The sequence below is a fragment of the Mobula hypostoma genome, chromosome 9 (assembly GCF_963921235.1).
Source record: "Mobula hypostoma chromosome 9, sMobHyp1.1, whole genome shotgun sequence".
Taxonomy (NCBI): Eukaryota; Metazoa; Chordata; class Chondrichthyes; order Myliobatiformes; family Myliobatidae; genus Mobula; species Mobula hypostoma.
Genome location: NC_086105.1, coordinates 108,299,120 through 108,319,325, shown reverse-complemented (window position 1 = coordinate 108,319,325; position 20,206 = coordinate 108,299,120). Strand labels below are relative to the sequence as shown.

The 20,206-nt window shown below is 41.7% G+C and overlaps 1 protein-coding gene across 7 annotated transcripts in view; it reads left to right on the top strand.

The window, feature by feature from the left end:
- Nucleotides 1-20,206, top strand: part of LOC134351924 (kinesin-like protein KIF19) — a 167,688-nt gene that overhangs the window by 90,075 nt on the left and 57,407 nt on the right. For all 7 annotated transcript variants that reach the window (XM_063058847.1, XM_063058846.1, XM_063058848.1 and 4 more), the window contains 2 exons: nucleotides 563-764; nucleotides 6,994-7,264. In XM_063058847.1, coding sequence (XP_062914917.1) covers nucleotides 563-764; nucleotides 6,994-7,264 — 473 coding nt within the window. The remainder of the gene's footprint in view (nucleotides 1-562; nucleotides 765-6,993; nucleotides 7,265-20,206) is intronic.

Here is a 20,206-nt window from a genome sequence, read left to right as displayed (position 1 = left end):
CTTGTGTGACAAGAGACCTGGACGAGGACGGTGTGGACCCAAACACTGGAGTACCCAAAGCAAGGATCGAGACACAATATCAAACTGGGTCGGGAACTGAGCACAAAACAAACGCTCGATGGTATCACTAGTAGGGCTTACGAGTGAGCACTGAGGCTCCGTCCAGGTGCTCTTTAAATACTCAGTTCTTGGCACCCAAAACGTGATTGCCAATTAGCAGGACCACCCTGAACCTGCAAAAGAGCCACGTCAGCTATCCATGCTCCGGAGGGTTAGAGCATCTAAATCCCAGAAGCTAGTGTGATTGGGAGTGTCTCCCACGTTTGATTTAAAATTTTTAATCAAAAATGCCATTTTCCTTTGGAGTGGCTGTGTTTACTTTATGAGTTTATTTTTCAATATTACAGATATCGCTTCATTCTCTGCCCAAAAAAGAATGTATAGTTCCAAAATGCCCATAAAACACTTTGCCGAGCCTTTTCGATTAACAAAATTCTGCCTACTGAGACAGGTAAGTCGAGGGATGCCTGCAGAAACCAATTGATTTTTGTGTCTTCTTCAGCTGGGAAAGGGAGAAAGCAAACCGTTCTGGGAAGTGGTGGAAGAAGAAATGGAGCGAGATACCTGATAAAGATCACAAAGGGGAGGAGCAGGAAGCCAGACTAATGGATGAGTCGGATGTGACTGAACCGCTGGAGGTGACAGTGGCGCGGGAGGAAATCAGCATGCTGCTAAATGAGCAGCAAAAAACTGCAGCACTCAAGGTGAGCAGGGAAATAGCTGACAGACCACCTGCAATGGGAGATGACAGGAGGAACTTTTAACTGAATTATAACAAAACACAAGGGACTTCTATGTGGAAGAATGGCACGTAAAACACTGAAATAATATTAAATCTTAGGTACATAAAACACAGTGAATTGCCTGGAATCTACACTCTTTCACTCAGAGTCATATAGCACTGAAACCGGCCCTTTGGCCCACTGAGTCTATGCTGTTCATTAAGCACTTAAGGAATACGCAGTTGACATTTTGGGCCAAGATTCTTCATCGGGATCTGACGAAGGGTTTCGGCCTGAAACACTGACTGTAAATACCTATCCATAGATGCTGCCTGACCTGCTGAGTTCCTCCAGCATCTTGTTCAAAGTATACTTGTTATCAAAGAATGTGTAAATTGTGCAATCTTGAGACTTGTTTGCTCCCAGGTAGCCACAAAGCAAGAAACCCAAAAGAATCCAGTTAAATAAAAAAAAAGACAAACAGCTGATATACAAGAGAAAGAAAAAAAACACAAGTCAAACAAGCAATTGAAGTGAACAGCGACAATCCAAACTTTGAGTCCTCGGATCTGAACCCTGGAGCAGCCCAGAGTAGGCCCAAAGACTCACCTATCAGTTCATTATTTTAGCAGGCACAGAGCAAAACAGCTGGGGCAGTCTTCATAGCCCCAGCTATACTGTAGAGAGAGAGGAGTGACCATTATGAAGAGTGAGCGAAATCGTCTCTCGCCCCTGATCCCAACACCCTGTCTTTTCAGTCTCTCTAGGCTGGCATTTAAATTGACCAAACGATGGACCAATTGAAAGGCTCTGGCGCCTTGGAGAGAGCGGTGAAGATCATGAAGAGCAAGTGAAACCAGCTCTTGCCCTGGATCCTAACACCCGGCCTTTTCAGTCCAGTATTTAAATTGACCAAATGACTGAACAGCGAAAGGCTCCACCCTGGAGAGAAGAGTGAAGATTGCAGAGAGTGAGCGAAATCAGCTCTCACCTCTGATCTGGTCCAGCATTCAAATTGTCTAAGTAGTGTATTGTACCTCACACTAGGACCCAGCTACCGCAAAGAGCTTGGGGCCTAGACCATGCCACCCAGTGACTCGCTCTGGGACCAGATTTTGACGTCCAGCCCGAAGCCGCTCTCAAGCTTTTCACATCAGCTCAATACCCAGAGTGATCCTACTTTGCACCTGGGCCAGTTGTAAGGACACCAAATCTCCTCAGCCTGGGCCCCGACTTCCCCTTTCGGTGCCCAGAGTGATCCAACCTCACACCGAGATCACCTATACGGACATCAGAACTCCATCTGCAACACTCCATCTTGGCTTAACCCCCGAACCCGCCTTACCTTCGCTCGCCCCTTCACTATTTGCGGTGATAATTTAGCACAATTTACTTCAGGAAAGTTATTTTTGGTGATGCTTTAGTCGGAGTTCTTAGCTACCAGAAAGCTGTTGCACGTGTTTGGTAGTATCATCTTAACTGGAAGAGGTAAAGAATTTACTAATCACAGGCTCCCTCCAAATTCCATAAGACCATAAGATATAAGAGCAGAAGTAGGCCACTTGGCCCATCAAGTCTGCACTGCCCTTCCATCATGACTGATTTATTATCCTTCTTAAGCCCCTACTCCTACCTTTTCCCTGTAGCCTTTGACACCCTGACATATCAAGAAACTATCACTGCCGCTTCAAATATACTCATTGACTTGGCCTCCATGGCTGTCTAATGCAATGAATTCCACATATTCACCACCCTCTGATGAAAGAAGTTCCTTCTAACCTTTGTTCTAAATGGACATCCCACTATTCCGAGGCTGTGGCCTCACGTCCTAGGTTATAGAAACATCCTCTCCATATCTATTCTATGGCCTTTCAATATTTGATAGGTTTCAATGAGATCCTCCCCTCTTTCTCCTAAACTCCAGTGAGTACAGGCCCAGAGCTATTGAACATTCCTCATACATTAACCCCTTCATTCCCAGAATCCTCCTCTGAACCCTCTCCAATGCCAGCACATCTTTTCTTAGATAAGGGGCCTAAAACTGCTCACAATTCTCTAAGTGCAGTCTGACCAGCTTCACATTCTTGTTGTTTATATTTTAGTCCTCTCAAAATGAATGCTAACATTGCATTTGCATTCCATACCACCAACTGAACCTACAAGTTAACCTCAAGGGAATCCTGCATGAGGACTCCCAAATCCCTTTGTACCTCTGATTTTTGAATTTTTGAAATAGTCTATGCCTTTATTCCTTTTACCAAAGTGCATGACCATACACTTCCCGACAGTATATTCCGTCTATTACTTTTTTGCCTGTTCTCCCAGTCTACCTAATTCCTTCTGCAGATTCCCTGATTCCTCAACACCACCTGCCCTTCCACCTGTCTTCCTATCATCTGCTAACTTGGTCACAAAGCTATCAATTCCATCAACTGAATTGTAGACATATAGCATGAAAGGGAGTGGATCCAATACAACCCCTTTGAAAACTACTAGTTACAGGCAGCCAACCAGAATAACCTCGTTTATTCCCACTCTTTGCCTCATGCCACTCAGCCAATCTTCTATCCATACTAGTATCTTTTCTGTAATATCACGGGCTCTTATCTTGTTAAACTGCCTCATGTGCGGCACCTTGTCAAAGGTCTTCTAAAAATCCAAGTAATCAAAATTCACTGAATCTCCCTTGTTTATCCTGCTTGTTATTTTCTCAAAAAATTCCCACATTTGTCAGGCAAGATTTTCTTTAAGGAAGCCATGCTGACTTTGGCCTTCTTTGTCACGTGCCTCCAAGTACCCCAAATTCTCATACTTAATAATGGACTCCAACACCTTTCTAACCACTGAAGTCAGGATAACTGGGCTATAATTTCCTTTTTTCTGCCTCCCTTCATTCTTAAAGAATCGAGTGACACTTGCAATTTTCCAATCCTTCAGAACCACTCCGGAATCAAATGATATTTGAATGATCATTACTAATACCTCCACAATCTCTTCAGTTACCTCTTTCAGAACCCTGGGATGAAGTCCAACTGGTCCAGGTGACTTATCTACCTTCACACCTTTTAGCTTCCCAAACACCCTTTCCTTCATAATAACAACTACACTCACTTCTGCCCCCTGACACTCTCGAATTTGTGGCACACTGATATTCTTCCACATGGAAAACTGAGGTAAAATACCTAAGTTCATTCACCATTTCTTTGTCCCCATTACTACCTCTCCAGTGTCATTTTCCACTGGTCCCATATCCACTTACATCTTTTTTACTCTTTAAATAGCTGGAAAAGCTTTTGGTTTGCTCTTCGATATTCTTGACTACATTACTTTCATTTTTCATCTTTTCGTTCCATACAGCTTTTTAGTTGTGTTCTGTTGGTTTTTAAAAGTATCTCAATCCTCTGTCTTCCCTCTAATTTTTGCTATATTATGTGCTTTCTCTTTTGTATATATGCTGCCTTTTACTTATTTTGTCAGCCAAGGTTGTCTCTTGCTCCTTTTAGAATACTTTTTCGGGTGTATCCAATCTGTGCCTTCGGAATTGCTTCCAGGAACACCAGCTGTTACTGTTCTGCCATAATCCATGATATTGTCCCCTTCCAATCAATTTTGGCCAGCTCCTCTCTTATGCCTCTGTAATTCCATTTACTCCACTGTAATACAGACACATCTGACTCTATCTTCTACCTCGCAAGCTGCAGGGTGAATATTATGATCACTATCTCCTAAGGGTTCCTTTGCCTTCAGCTCCCTAATGAAATCAGGTGGATTACACAACACCCGACCCAAAATGTCTTTCTCCGAGTAGGCTCAACCATAAACTGCTCTGAAAAGGGCATTTTGTAGGCATTTTACAAATTCCCTCTCCTGGGATCCAGCACCAACCTGATTTTCCCAATCGAGCTGCATGTTAAGATCCCCCATGACTATGTAACATTGTCCTTATTACATCCTTTTTCTACTTCCCGTTGAAATTTATATCCCACATCCTAGCTACTATGTGAAGACCTGTTTATAACTCCTGTCAGGGTCTTTTTACTCTTTTAGTTTCTTAACTCTACCCACAAGGGTTCTACATGTTCCAATCTATCATCTCTTTCTAAGGATTTAATTTTATTTTTTACCAACAAAGCCATTACCCTTTTGCCTACTCGCCTGCCCTTTTGATACAAGGTTTATCCTCTGAGGTTAATAACTATGATTTGTTTTCAACCACAACTTAGTGCTGCCTTCAACATCATACCTACGAATCTCTAACTGTGCGACAAGAATATTATTCTGAATACTTCACACATTCAAATATAATGGCTTCAGTCCTTTATTCATCCACCCTTTTTCGATTTTGCCCCCATGTTGCACTTCAACTCATCTCAATGATAGCCATTTTGCCCTATCATTTGTCTGTCCTTCCTTACAGTTTCATTACACAATTCATCAACTTTTATACCAGTTGCCCCACCCTCAGCCCTATCACTTTGTTTCCCATTCCCCTGCCATATTGGTTTTAAACCCTCTAGCAAACCTGTCCACAAGGATATTCCCATCAACTAGCAGGTCCTTCCACTCACTCACACAACAGAGGCAATTTACAGTGGCTGTTTACTAAACTGCTGCAGGTCTTTGGACTGCAGAAGGAAATCAGGGCATTCAGAGGAAACCTATGAGGTCATGGTGAAGACAAGTAAACTTCATATGGACAACCCTGGAGGTCAGGACTGAACCCAGCTCTCTGAGGCTATGAGGCAGCACCTCTATTGTCTCTGCCGCTCTGCTATCACTGTTGTTGTGGAATGAAATTTTGCTAATTCTGATGGCCTGCAATAGATCCCCAGATCAATCTGTTCTGAATCCACCCCATCTGATAAAGTGCAGGTGGTGTACTAACTAACTGGGGTGTCATCTGCATGAAGGTAGAATGTAGCCTCTGACAGAATTGTACACTCCTTCTGGCCATGCCATAGGCAACTACATATCTGATAGGTGGATTAGTGCAGACAATGGAACATTATCACTCTTATATTTGTTCTCCCACTGTTTGTTCGAGGCTCAGTCTGGCCTGAAGTCCTCCAGTACCTGGCCAGCTCAGTTGGTATGTGTGCTACTGATGGATGTTGAAGTCTCCCATCAGAGTACGTTCTGTGCCATTTACTTCCACATTGATTTTTCTAACTGATATTCACCAAGGAGGAAACCAATTCATCACTTGAGCTTTGTTCGTAGATGGTAATCAGCCAGAGGTTTCCTGGCCCCTGACCTGTGAGGTGTTATGAAAGTGTCGGGGACTGCCACCACCATTCCCTTCTAACCCTTTGGCATAGTCCCTTCATGGCTGGTGTTCCTGTCCTGTAGGGCAACCATACAAAGCTTTAAATGGTCATGTGTGTTACATGTAAAGTATGATTCTGTGAGGGTGACTACATTAGAGTGTTGGCCAATCATTCTGCAGCCACCCTCCTGATTTTGATCCATTCCTCAAATATTAATGAAGAGCGCTTGATTGGTGTGTCTCTGTCATGGTCGAATCTACTGCCTGAGCCAATGTAGAGTTGTCCACCCAGTTTAGTTTCTCTTGTACCTTATTGTGATTTGGAAACTTGAGTGACCTTTTCAAAAGATCTGCAGTCACATTTAAACCAGATCTCAGGAAAGCATGTGTGGTTTCCAGATGAGCTTTTAAGGGTAAAGCTTCATGCTGGCCATTACTGATTCCTGGTTTTATTCCACATTTATTTAAAAACAGAATTTGAATTCCTCAGCTGCTATTTATGGTTTGTACTTACGCTCAGTATGATGAGTCTGGATCTCTGGATTACCATTTCAACGATGTAAGCAAAGTGAGTACTGTGCCATTTCTTTCATTATCAGTGAGAAGGTCATTACAGAGTACAGCAGCAGATCTCAAGGGTAAATATTTGTTATATCAGGAGCATATCAACCCTAGAAGATAAATAAATGTTTGCATTTAGGAAAGCTGAGAAGCAGTTGAAAAAAATACCAGAATATTACCCCGATATCAAAATTTCAGTAGACACCATAATGAATGCAAACATTGTTGGCAGGACCCCCACAAATAAACCCGAAGGGTACACATTCTGTTCGTTGGCAATCAATTATTCATACATATGCTTCCTAATTGCTTAATGTGGATAAAAAGAATGTGTCAGGGTGTAGAGCGAAGCCAATAATTGCAGTTGTTTGTTTTGTTTCTTAGTGTGAGTTGGAGCAGAAGTTGGAGGAAATCAAGGCTAAAGTCTCAAAGATGGAGGATTTGCTACCAAAGTGCATCAGTAATAAGGAGCAGCAGGAGATCATGAGTTTGCTCTGTAAAGTTCATGAGCTGGAGGTGGAGAATACTGAGATCCAGTCAGCTCTGCTGAGGAAAGAGAACGTCCTCCAACAGAAAGACTTTGTTGTGCAGCGCTACGAACAACATCGATCACTCTGCAGTGAGATTATTCGGCAGCAGCAACAGCTGATAAATGGTACGGTAACAAATCAGTTAGAATGCTGGATGGAATATGATGCATATTAATTGTTAAGCTGCAGCTGCAGTGGATGAATGCAGAGCTGAATCTATTCTGACTCATTTTAAATGAACCTCAATATTCTTCCTCAGGTTCAGAACCAAGGTTGGTGAAGTTGATGGGAGCTAGATGGGTGGTGAATAGTTTAGCTCATGGTGGAGCTGCGGAGCAGACTCAATGGGCCGAATGGCCTACTTCTGCTCCTTTGTCTTGTGATCTTGTGAAGTTCTCTAAATAAGCCCCAACCAGGAGTGTAAAATAGCTTCCCCCACTTGTATATTCCAGCTCCCTTTCAGTGAAGGTCAGCATTCCATTAATCTTTTAAGTTCTTTTGTATGTACTTATTGATTTATAATGCCTTGTATTCTTGGAATACTGAATCGCTCTTGATGTTCCCCTTCATGCCTTGTGACGCATTGGGCAGCAACCTTGCCATTGTCTGTTTTTTTTTCATGAGGCTGAGTTCCTAGCTCGACACTCAACCCGGCACAGATGGAGAGCGTGCAAGGAGTTGGCTGGATTTGAACCCAGGACCACTTACCTCAAAGTCCAGTGCAGATGCCACTACACTACCGGACGGCTATTGAATCTCTCTGGAGGCTCACAATTCCAGATACTGAGGATGACTATCTCCCCTCTAGTTTTGCTTGACTGTTGATGCCAAGACATAAACCACAGATGTCTACCGTAGAAGGGGCAGGAGGTGTTGATGGGTAGGTATTTTGTGAGGTAGAGTACTCCTGCTCTTTACATTGGATGTCTATGTACTACAATTGCATGGATTTTTCTATGCTATTTGGAGTGTCCCTTCTTCAGTTTCAGTGGCCATGGGGCCAAGATTACCAGGAGTCAGTTTTTTGGAAACCTGATTATTTTATTATGCCCACCTGGTAATTTCTTCCTCTCACAGAGCATGGAATAGACTATTTTGGGCAGTTTTGTGTCAGGCTTGCTAAGCACATGGCCTCTCCAATGGAGACAACTAAGTGTAGTAGACTTCAGAGATAAGGATGTTGGGCCTCGGAGAGAACACTGATACCATCCTTCCAGTAGACCTGGAGGATTTTGCAGAGGCCTCAGGCTGATATCCTTTCTGTGGCTTGAAGTATCTGCTGAAGGTAGATGTGAGTTTTATGCTGGGTTTGAGGTTCTTGATCTTCACTCTTCTCCTCAGTGACCTAATGGCTGTGCTGTTGGACTTAAGGGAATGGTAGTTTTCATCAGCAATATTTGCTCCTGTGTTGTTGGAGCTGTCTCAGGTCTCATTGTAAACCTTCAATGTAAGAGGGTGGGTCTTAAAGAGATGGAGAAGTTGGTAGAAAACCATTACCTTGTGGATGCTGAGTGTAATGCCCATTCTCTTGGATGCTTCACTGAAGAAATAATGAGTGACTTGGAGGAGTTTAGTCCCTGAGCAGGCAGAATCACTGACATTTGTCCGTGTACTGCAGCTTCACTACTGTGCTTGTGATGACCCTGGTTCTGGAATGGAAATTTTACACTTGGCCACAGTGAGGAGGTGGTTGGGGAGGACTCTGGAGATGACGTTCCCTGTGTTAGACACCAAAGCAACTCTTCTGTAGTTAAAACATTTGGATTTGTTTCTGAAAGATCGTTCATTCTTATGGTCACTCTGAGGACCTCTGGCACTCCATCTTCCAAATGTGGATAAGGAAACTGTGGATTAGTGAATATCTTCACTCTGATTCATCAAAGAGTTAAGCACAACACATCTGAGCAAGATGCCTGGTCCAAGGACTGGCTCCGTTAAATTATCAGCAAAGGATGTTAGCATTGCCTATACCATGTCGGGTCCTGATGACAGTTAGACTAAACATGGTCCAGTCTACTCTATCATCTCCATCACCCGGCTCCAAAATACCAGTGTCCACTGAAATGTTGCTCTGACAATGTTAAAAGCAGTTCTTCCGAGGCAACATCTCACAAACAACTTGCCATCAGCTTTTAGCCAACAGTGGCCATAGCCAATGGATTAGCACCTATGAAGAGACTGGTGGTTGTTCTATCAAGTAGAACCATGACTGGTTTAATGAGAATGGCCAGGAGATCCAGGAAGAAGTTAATTGTAAGTTTAAGGTATTCCTAGATTGGAAGCTCCACCATGCCTCGAGTGAGAAGGATGACCTAAAGCAGAGGTCCAACAGAAAACCATTGACTCAATTTGGTAGACTTGGTTAGTATGATAGCTAACCCCCCGCAGGATAGAATTTGGTGGGGGTATTAATGAGAATGTGGGAGAATAAAGATATGGATTAATGTTGGACTACTGAAAATGAATGTTTAAAGGTCAGTGCGTACTCCGTCTCAGGGCCTGTTTCCATGCTGTATCTCTCCAAGTCTGCTCCATCAACTTTCTTCTCAGCCCCACTCTCCTTCTTTCTCCCTGTAACCCTTAACCCCTTCATTATCTGTGTTAAAGGGATAGCCCTTCATTTTGGGTCTGTGTCCTTGGTTCCAAAACTCTCCCACTAAGGAAAAGTCCCCTGAATGTTCACTCTATCCATGCCTTTCAATATTCAGTAGGTTTGGATGAGATCCACCTTCATTCTTCTAAACTCCATCGAGTACAGACCCAGAGCTGTCAACTGCTCCTTATATGTCAAGCATTTCATTTCCTGCGATTATTCCTGTGAACCTCCACTGAACCCTCTCCAGGGCCAGTACATCCTTTCTTAGATATGAGGCCTAAAATTGCTCATAGTATTCCAAATGGTGTCTAACTAATGCATTATAAATTCTCAGCAGTACATCCTTGCTTTTGTATTCCAGTCCTCTTGAAATGAATGCTAACAGCTCAACCTACAAGTTAACCTTAAGAGAATCCTTCTTTAGGACTTCAAAGTCCCTTTACACCTTCAAATTTTGAATTCTTTCCCCATTTAGAAAATATCTGCATCTTTATTCTTCCTAACAAAGTGCGTAGCTCACACTTCCTTATGCTGCCACTTTATTGCACAATCTCCCAACCTGTCCATTACCCCATTACTGTCTGCAGACTTCTTGCCACCACAACACTACCTGTCCCTTCACCTATCTTTGTCTTGTCTGCAAACTTGGCTACAACGTTGGGCGGAAGCAGTACAGGAACCTACCAATTGCGAGCAGTAATGATGTGCGGGGGTTTTTCAGCCGTACAAAGGTCATTGACAGTCCAAATACATCGAATGCCAAGAGCAGAGACAAATTTATTAGGGGCAGGAAAGCAGATTGTACTTACTTTTGCCTCCAAACCTGGCTAACAAGATGTTAAAAGGGTTTATAACAGCTTTAGATGAAACAGGGCCTCCAGGGGCAGACAAGTCTCTGAAATTCTGAACTAATTATTACCTAGAAAATATTCTGGTTTCCATAGTGGATAATTTATGATTACAAAGTCCACTCAGCTATAAAATTTAAAAAAAAAACAACCAAAAGCAAAAGTAATTCAGTTAATTAGCTTCAGTGCAAAGGAGGACCTACTTCTCAGGGAGAAGGGCCAAATCTGTCAATAACATGGCATTATATCAGACCACAAAATGCAAGCTGGTATGAAGTCCAGTTGAAGTTTCCACCTGCTTCAAAATGACATGACTCCTAGAGGTGCCCAAGCGGAGCAGGGTGAGCTGCCTCAATGACTATCGCCAAGTTGCAGTCTCATCTACTGTGATGAAGTGCTTTGAGAGGTTAGTCATGGGCAGAATTAACTCCTGCCTTAGCAACGACCTAGACCCACTACAATTTGCCTACAGCCACAGTAGGTTTACAGCGAATGCAATCCACTTGGCTATGGAGCACTTGGACAACAGTAATGTCTACAAAAGGCTCCTGTTTACTGATTACAGATCGGCATTCAATACCATTATCCCCTCAGTTCTAATCAATAAGCTTCAGAACCTGGGCCTCTGTACCTCCATCTGCAATGGAATCCTTGACTTCCTCATTGGGAGACCACAGTCAGTGCAGATCACTAACAGCATCTCCTCCTCTCTGACGATCAACACAGGCGCACCTCAAGGATGTGTGCTTATGTCACTGTTGTACTTGACTCTGTGACTGGGCACAGCTCAAATGCCATCTTTAAACTTGCTGATGGCATAACTTCCATTGGCAGAATCTCAGATAGCACTGAGGAAGCATACATGAATGAAATAGATCGGGTGGTTGTGTGGCATCACAACAATAACCGTACACTCAAAGTCATTAAGATCAAGGAATTCATTGTGGGCTTTAGGAAAGGAAATCAAAGGAACACACACCAGTCCTTATTAATGGATCAGCCGTGGAAAGGGTGAGCAGTTTCAAGTTCCTAGGTGTCAATATCTCGGAAGATCCTTCCTGGACCCTATATATATAGGGGTTTGAAGAGATTAGGTATCTCTGCCACCAAAGACTTTTAACAAATTTCTACAGATATACTGTGAAGAGCATTCTAACTGGTTGTGACAATGTTTGGTGTGGAAGGGCCATTGCACGTGATCAGAAAAACGTGCAGAGGATTATAAATTCAGCCAGCTCCATCATGAGCACAAGCATCACTCACAACACGCTGGAGGAACTCCGCAGGTCGGGCAGCATCTGTGGAAAAGATCGGTCGACGTTTCAGGCCGGAACCGTTCATCAGGACCGAAGAGGGAAGGGGCAGAGGCCCTATAAAGAAGGTGGGGGGAGGGTGAGAAGGAGAAGGCTGATAGGTTCCAGGTGAAAAACCAGTAAGGGGAAAGATAAAGGGGTGGGGGAGGGGAAGCAGGGAGGTAATAGGCAGGAAAGGTGAAGAAAGAATAGGGGAAAACACAATGGGTAGTCGAAGGAGGCGGAACCATGAGGGAGGTGATAGGCAGCTGGGGGAGGGGGAAGAGTGACATAGGGATAGGGGAAGGGAGGGGGAGGAAATTACCGGAAGTTGGAGAATTCTATGTTCATACCAAGGGGCTGGAGACTACCTAGACAGTATATGAGGTGTTGCTCCTCCAACCTGAGTTTAGCCTCATCATGGCAGTAGAGGAGGCCATGTATGGACATATCTGAATGGGAGTGGGAAGTAGAGTTGAAGTGGGTGGCTATTGGGAGATCCATCCTGTTTTGACGGACGGAACGGAGGATTGGGGGACCACTTCATCCAGCACCTCTGCTCCGTCCTTTTTTTAAGCGTTTGATGGTCTTATTGTGTGGGGTGCTTCTTTAAATGGGTTCTATGCTGTTTCTCTATTTTGAGGCTGCCTGCAAGAAGACTAATCTCAAGGTTGTATACTGCAGGGGTCCCCAACCTTTTTTGCACCGCGGATCAGTTTAATATTGACAATATTCTTGCGGACCAGCTGACCGCGAGGTGGGGAGGGTGTTCAAGTAGGGTTAAACTCACTAAACTCACCTCAACATGTCTTTTACAGTTAGGGTTGCCAACTTTCTCACTCCCAAATAAGGGACAAAAGTAGCAGTCAAATCCCGGGACACTTTACCCGAGGAAAGACTACCATGACCATGAAGCCTTACCTGTGTGCGCATGCGTGTCGTGCATGTACGCATGCGCGTAGTTGCCAATTTTTTTCCCCACAAATCGGTTTTGCCTTCATCTTCCCGACTACACTGTACATACATTATTTCTACTTTATATAGGCTGTGTATTTGTCATATCATTCTTGCTTTTACTGTATGTTAGTGTTATTTATTTTTGGTTTTATGTGTTATTTGGTATGTTTGGGTAGGATATTTTTTGGGTCTGGAAACGCTCAAAAATTTTTCCCATATAAATTAATGGTAATTGCTTCTTCGCTTCACGCCATTTCGGCACGAAAGTTTTCATAGGAACGCTGTACCTTAGCGGGGGAAATATGGGACAAGGGCCATCCTGTAAGGGACAAACCAATTTAGCCCAATATACGGGATGTCCCGGCAAATACGGGACAGTTGGCAACCCTATGTTCAAGTTCAACAGTGTGTGACAGGGAATGAGGAAATGTGCAGCTCACTCATATCATTTCCTCACGGCCCGGTAGCACATGCTTTGCGGCCCGGTACCGGTCCGCGGCCTGGTGGTTGGGGACCATTGGTATATTGTATATGTACTTTAATAAATGAACCTTGAACTTGAAATTACAATTTATAGTATATTTTATGTATTGCATTGCTGCTGCAAAACAACAAATTTCACTACATATGTCAGTGATGATAAACTAGATTCTGATTGTAATTCTGATCCAACCAGGAGTGGTTGTTACCAATTTCACTCCACAAACTACATTTTCAATCATGCAGCACTGAAGTAAACAGTGATGTGCAATCTAACCTGTGGCTATCAGATTTTTGGAAAATCGTACCATATACTTTCTTAAAGAGTGATACCCATAAAAATTGCTTATATATGTATAATTTATTAAGTTGTTTGGTTCTTTGGCCAAACCGTTTTTTTTGTTAATCCAGTATCTTGCTTTCCTTAATACATATCTATTAGCAAGGCGTAAAAGGAAACCTAGCAGTATAAATCACTTCAGTGTGCTGAGCAGTGGCTTAAATTTTCTATCCTCTGCGTCAATCCATTGCCTGCCAGGAAGTGCTTTGATTATATATCCTTGTAGAAAATAGGTTTGGTTTGTGGCACACAGAGCTTGTAAATTCTGTGCAAAAAGGCTACAATTATAAATCCTAATTACCCGGTCAGAACCACGTTTGAAATGAAATGTTAATATGCCCTGTGATGTCCTGCACTGCCCAGCAGATCTGCAGGATACTAGGCACATAACACTTGATTTTAGCGGCTACTCTATAGGAACCATTGCCCATCTGCTCTCTGATGTTTTCCTCTCATCTCTATGCCAGCCATGGCTTCTAGATGAACTCCATTTGTTGGTGTTTCTTTACCTTTCTTTAGTTCTTTGTAAATTTATATTTTTAATTTCTTACAGTTGTATTGTAACTAAATTTATTATCTTTATTTTTAAAATATTGTGGCATTCACTCTCTAAATTATGCTCCTGGTTTATTTCCTCTTCCTAATTCATTGTAACTGGGACTGGCCACTGCCAGATTGAGATCGGCTCCGTAAGAATATTCTGCAAAGTAACTTGGTGACCCTCTTCTTTATCCTGTTTCTGTTACGTTGCTGCAGTCATTTGCAACAGTGATCTGGAATAGCGACTAGATGGTGCCAGCAACCAACAGCAATATCCTGCGGCCATCTGACAGAACTATTACTGTACTTCTTTTAAATATGCTTCTTCTCAAGTCAAGTCAAGTCAAGTCACTTTTTATTGTCATTTCAACCATAACTGCTGGTACAGAACATAGTAAAAATGAGACAACGTTCTCCTGAACTACGATCAATTGCAGCCTATAATTTCCATTTTGAAGATGTAAGTTTGGGGCAACTAAGTGATCGGGCGCTTTTGCTACCTCCTGAGGAATTCAGCAAAGTTGAGTGCAAACCCATAGTCAGCTCCATCACTCCTCGCTGATTAAAGCAAGATTGAAATCGACAAAGATGAGAGCAGAAGATGAACGGAAGTTCAGGGTTATGATTTGTAGCTTCACAACATTAAACAAATTCAGATGAAGACATGGGAGTCCAAAATGTGAGTCAATCTTTGTGTTTACTTTAAGCGAGGCATGCATGTATCACGTGATAGTGTGATGACGTCTGCAATTCATGTATTTATACATAAAGAATTAATTAAACAAATAAGAAAACTTAATCAAACAATACATACACCAGATTACTGAAATATTATATACACAATATTCGGCACCATCTGCCTGCGTTTGACTGGTTTCCGTCTTGCTGGTACCGGAAGAAGGTGCAGGTTTAATTGCCTCAGCATGGCTCATGGCTGTAAAACTCTATTTTTGGGCGACTCAGCAGTTTGTTGTTTAATATCCTCATAGCTAAACACTCTCTGCAGTTGTGGACTTGTCTTTGGAGGACTCTGCAGTTCATATTCCATGTGTTTCTGGTTATTCTTTTCCTGCTATTTGCACGATTTGATCAAAGCACTTTGGCATGGAACGAGCTCTGCAGCTGAGGCCTACAGTCGTCAACTCAGTACTAAACTGAACTGACTCGATGACTGTGGTTCCTGGACCATTTTGAGGACTCCATGGTTTGATGTTTAGTATTCTGAGTGTTATTTGCTTACCTTTTGCTGTTTGCACGATTTGTTCTTTATTTCACACGTTCGGTGTTTGATGTTTTCTTTAAATGGCTTCCATGGTGTTTCTTGGTTTTGTGGCTGCCTGCAGGAGGACAAATCTTAGGGTTATATACAGTATATATACTTTAATAATAAATGTACTTTGAAACTTGGAAGTCTGGGCAGTACTTCCTATTGTATTATTTGGTGATAATGTTACATTAAAGATAACATTGAAATTTTTTCTGCAAGCTGACTTCCCTTGAGCATTTTATATAAGCACTAATTCCGTCTCTTAATTTTTGGTTTGAACTTTCCTAGAGGTGCCAGCTGTGATTCAAAAATTGGCACTGGCACTTCTCAGTTGTGTGTTTTTGACCCAGATCTGCAGACGCTCCTGTGAAATGCCAAGAGGGTATAGCACTGTCTTTCAGACAAAATGTTAAACCGAGACTTTGATGTTAAACCCATGGACTCACTTTAAAGGGTTTTACCACACATGTTCTCGGTATTATTTATTTATTTGTTTGTTTGTTTATTTGTTTTTTTGTATCTGCACAGTTTGTATTTTGTACAATGGCTGTTTGTCAGTCTTTGTGTGCAGTTTGTCATTGATCCTTTGTATTTCTTTATTCTAGTGCAAATGAATCTCAGGGTAGTATATGGTGAAATATATGTACTTTGATAAGAAATTTACTTTGAGGTGAATGTAAGACCCCTTTAGTACTATTTTGAAATAGAGCTGAGATTTCAGCCTAAAATGCTAACCAGTTTCGCTCATTCAGCCTTAACAGCTATTTACTATCACATCATGGGGAGTTGATAATGGACACCTTGGCCGTCCTGCTTGCTCCCTTAAATAGTGACTTCCCGTCAAAATAAATTAATTAGTCATAAAGTGTTCTGGAATGTCCTGAAGTTTCAAGAAGCAATGTGCTAGAAACTGAATCTACCATTTGGTGTTCGTAGCATTGACGCTGCCTTGCCCATTGCTGTTCTGAGTGTGCATATTTGATAGATCCTAATTGGCTCTAATTATACTTTTTAAGGTCTTTGCTTGTGAATTTATGTCCCACAGCTGCAGTTCTTAAATCCTTGGTGTGATTTATAATAATGCTTTAATCTCTCATGTGAAATTCAAGAGACAACTGTTAATTAAAGTACACTCATAAATATCTTACTTTTGATATTCTTCCTTGTTGATAACTAAACATTTCCAGAGGTGCGAATGTGGTTAAATATTATCAGATAGCATTTTTGCTGTCCATCGTTTGCAGTGGTTAAGATTAGGATAGACAATGTTGAATAAGTGAAGAACATGTGAGATGTGTCCTTATGTATAAGTGTTGTGTATTTACTGTAATATTTCTGTAATGTTGTAAATATATTGTTTGATTAAACATTCTTTTTGTTATGGGTTATACAGTATGTAAAAATACATGAATTGCGTGTGTCATGATGCCACCACATGATACGTGTGAGCCTCACTTAAAGTAAAAACAAAATTGGACTTGCATTCTCCACTCCCCAGTTTTCCTTTCAATTCATTTCATTTCATGTTTTGGAGTTAAAAAAACATAACAGATGCAACAAGGTATTTTAAAAACAAACCCAATATGACTACCAACCTTTTGAAGGGCAGTGAGAAATTAGTGTTCAAAAAAAGTGCAGTGAAGAATGGTCAAGTTAAAAAAAAAAGGTGGAGTATGTTTTTTCCCTTTGGAGCAGCACAATTTCTTCATGAAAATAAAGACAACTGAGATAAGAAAAACACAGTAAACAGAAGAATTCGCAGGTTCATAAATAATGAATACCATGTGATAATAATCATATAAAATAAAGAGAACAAAAGGTTGGCTACATCAGAAAGATTGGTGCGTTTGATGACACGATGGATAACTGGTTCATGTATACTGAGCAAATTAAGCAGTATCTTGATCCAAATGAAATAGCTGTTGGAAAGCCTATAGCAGTTTTGCTGTTATTTTAGCGTATTTGGTTTAAAGGTATATGGTTTGCTTAGAAGTTTAACTGCTCCAGCCAACCAGCTGAAATGAGCTTTGTTAATATTGTGAAAGTAATGCAGAAACAATTAAAACCAAAACCATTGTTGATTGCTGAATGCTTTAGGTTTCATAAGCAGAATCAAAAGGAAGGAGAGTCCATTTCAGCTCTCATGGCTCAATTGAAGAGATTGGTCGGTTTAGTAATTGGATTAATGATGCACTGAGAGATTGTTTAGCTGTGGAATCTTACAAGAAAGCATTCAAAATGGCTTCTAACTGAAGCATAACTTACTTTAAAATATCAGTTAAAATAGCTATATCAATGAAACAGCAGAGAGAACCACAATTTAGGCATTGAGTAAAATTGCAATGTTGAAACAGAGACCAGCTTCTCAATAAATTTTTTTACTATTGTGGCAGGGGGTCATGTATACCAGAGCAATGCAGGTTTAAAGATGAAACTTGCCTGGAATGCAACAAAGTATGACACATATGAAGATCAAGTCAGGCAGACAAAAGTAAATGGACTGCACAGGGAAGAGAAAGATAAAAAGTTGTTGCAGTTTTAAAAAGAGCACTAATCTGCACGCTGTTGATGAAAAATCTGATAATGAGGAGAGTGACACAGGTCTGTATAGCCTTGAGATTTACATTAGACAATCAATATGACTTACAACAGAAGTGAATGACAAATTAATTAAAATGGAATTGGACAATGGCTCGGATGTTTCAGTCATTCCACAAAATGAGTTTTGAATGACATTTTAAAGATACTAAAGTGAAGCCTTCAGATATCAAACTACGAACTTATACTGAAGAAAAGGAACTCCTGTGGGAATTACATCTATAACAGTGAAATACAACAGTCAATAAGCCACATTAGGCTTGTATGTGGTAAAAACTAAAGGGCCAGCGTTGTGGGAATATGACTGGCTGAGACAACTACAACTTGATTGGAGATCCATCCACAATTTACATGCCACATCTCCTGCAAAAGAGTTAATTGAAAGTGAATGCAGAAAGTTACTGGATGATACCACAGCAGTGTTCAAAGATGGCATTGGAAAACTCAAACATATCAATGGTAAAATTGTGCTAAATGAAAATGTCAAACCCAAGTTTTGCAAACCCTATCCAGTTCCTTATACTCTCCATGATAAATCAGCCAGCGAGCAACATCACATGGAAGCTGAAAGAATTCTTTCCAAGTTTGAGTGGAACCATGAGCAACACCAGTGGTCCCAGTAGCCAAGCAGAATAGGTCTGTCAGGATCTACGGTGATTTTAAGGTCACCATCAACCCAGTACTGGAAGTAGGTCATTACCCTCTGCCCAGGATAGCAGATATCTTTGCAACCTTTCTGGAGGGAAATACTTCAGCAAAGTAGGCTTAGCAGGGGCCTACCTACAGATGGAGATGAAAGAAGAGTCCAAAGTGTTTCTCACCATAAACACTCACAAATGGTGTTGTCACAATAATCGTCTTATTTTTGGAGTAGCATCTGCACCTGCACTCTGACAGACAGCTATGGGCTGGGTGCTGCAATTCTACCCAGACAGTCAGTGTGACCTGGATGCCATCATTGTTACCAGTAAGGATGACCAGAAACAACTCCAAAATTTCAAGACAGTGTGTTAAAAAGATTAGAAAATTATGGGCTCAGAGCACGACGCAACAAGTGTGAATTCTTTAAATCAATCACTTACTGTGGTCACACCATTGACATACAAGAACTACACAAGTGTCCTGAGAAATTCAGGCAGTGGTGGATGCCCCAAGGCTGAAGTGTCACAGTTGTGGTCCTTTTCAGGATTTGTCAATTACTATGACGGTTCCTGCCAAACCTGACTACTGTGTTCCACCCCTTGAACTCATTACTACAGATCGGAAGAAATGGCAATGGAGGTAGCTTTCAGAACGGTAAAGGAAATGGTGACATCAGCCACTGTACTCACACATTATGAACCATACCGTCCAGTGCAACTTGCCTGTGACACCTCGCCTTATGCTATAGGTGCAGTTATGAGTGATGGAAGTGAATGCCCCATAGCCTCTCATCATGTTCCCTGACTGCTGCAGAGAAAAATTACGCATTGATTGACAGGGAGGCCTTTAGTCTAGTTTGGGGTGTAAAGTATTTCAACCATACTTGTATGGGAGAGTATTTAAAATTATGAGGGGGATAGATAGCGTTGACATGGATAGGCTTTTTCCATTGAGAATGGGGTAGATTCAAACAAGAGGACATGAGTTGAGAGTTAAAGCGCAAAAGTTTAGGGGTAACATGAGGGGGAACTTCTTTACTCAGAGAGTGGTATGTTCAGGAAGCCAACAGGTCCAGAAGATACCTAGATGAATGCCCCTATATCCCTGGGAATAGTCTGCAATGCCCTGGTAGAGGATTCATGTGGATTTTGCTGGACCATTCATGGGCACAAATTTTCTTGGTAGTGTTGGATGCAGCTACAAAGTGGCCAAAAGTGTTCCCAATAGTCTCCACTACAGCCTCGCACACTGTTGATTTGTTGAGAAGCCGTTTTGAAAGTACTGGTGTTCCAGAACACTTAGTCAGTGACAATGGACCATAGTTTTTCATGGAACAGTTTCAGTCATTCCTGAAAATTAATGGAATAAGGCATATTACATCTGTACCTACCACCCAGCTACAAATGGTTTGGCTGAAAGATTTGTCCAGAGTCTAAAGAACACACTGTGAGCAAATATCAGCAGAACACACTACACTCACACTGAATCAGAAACTCGTCAATTTCCT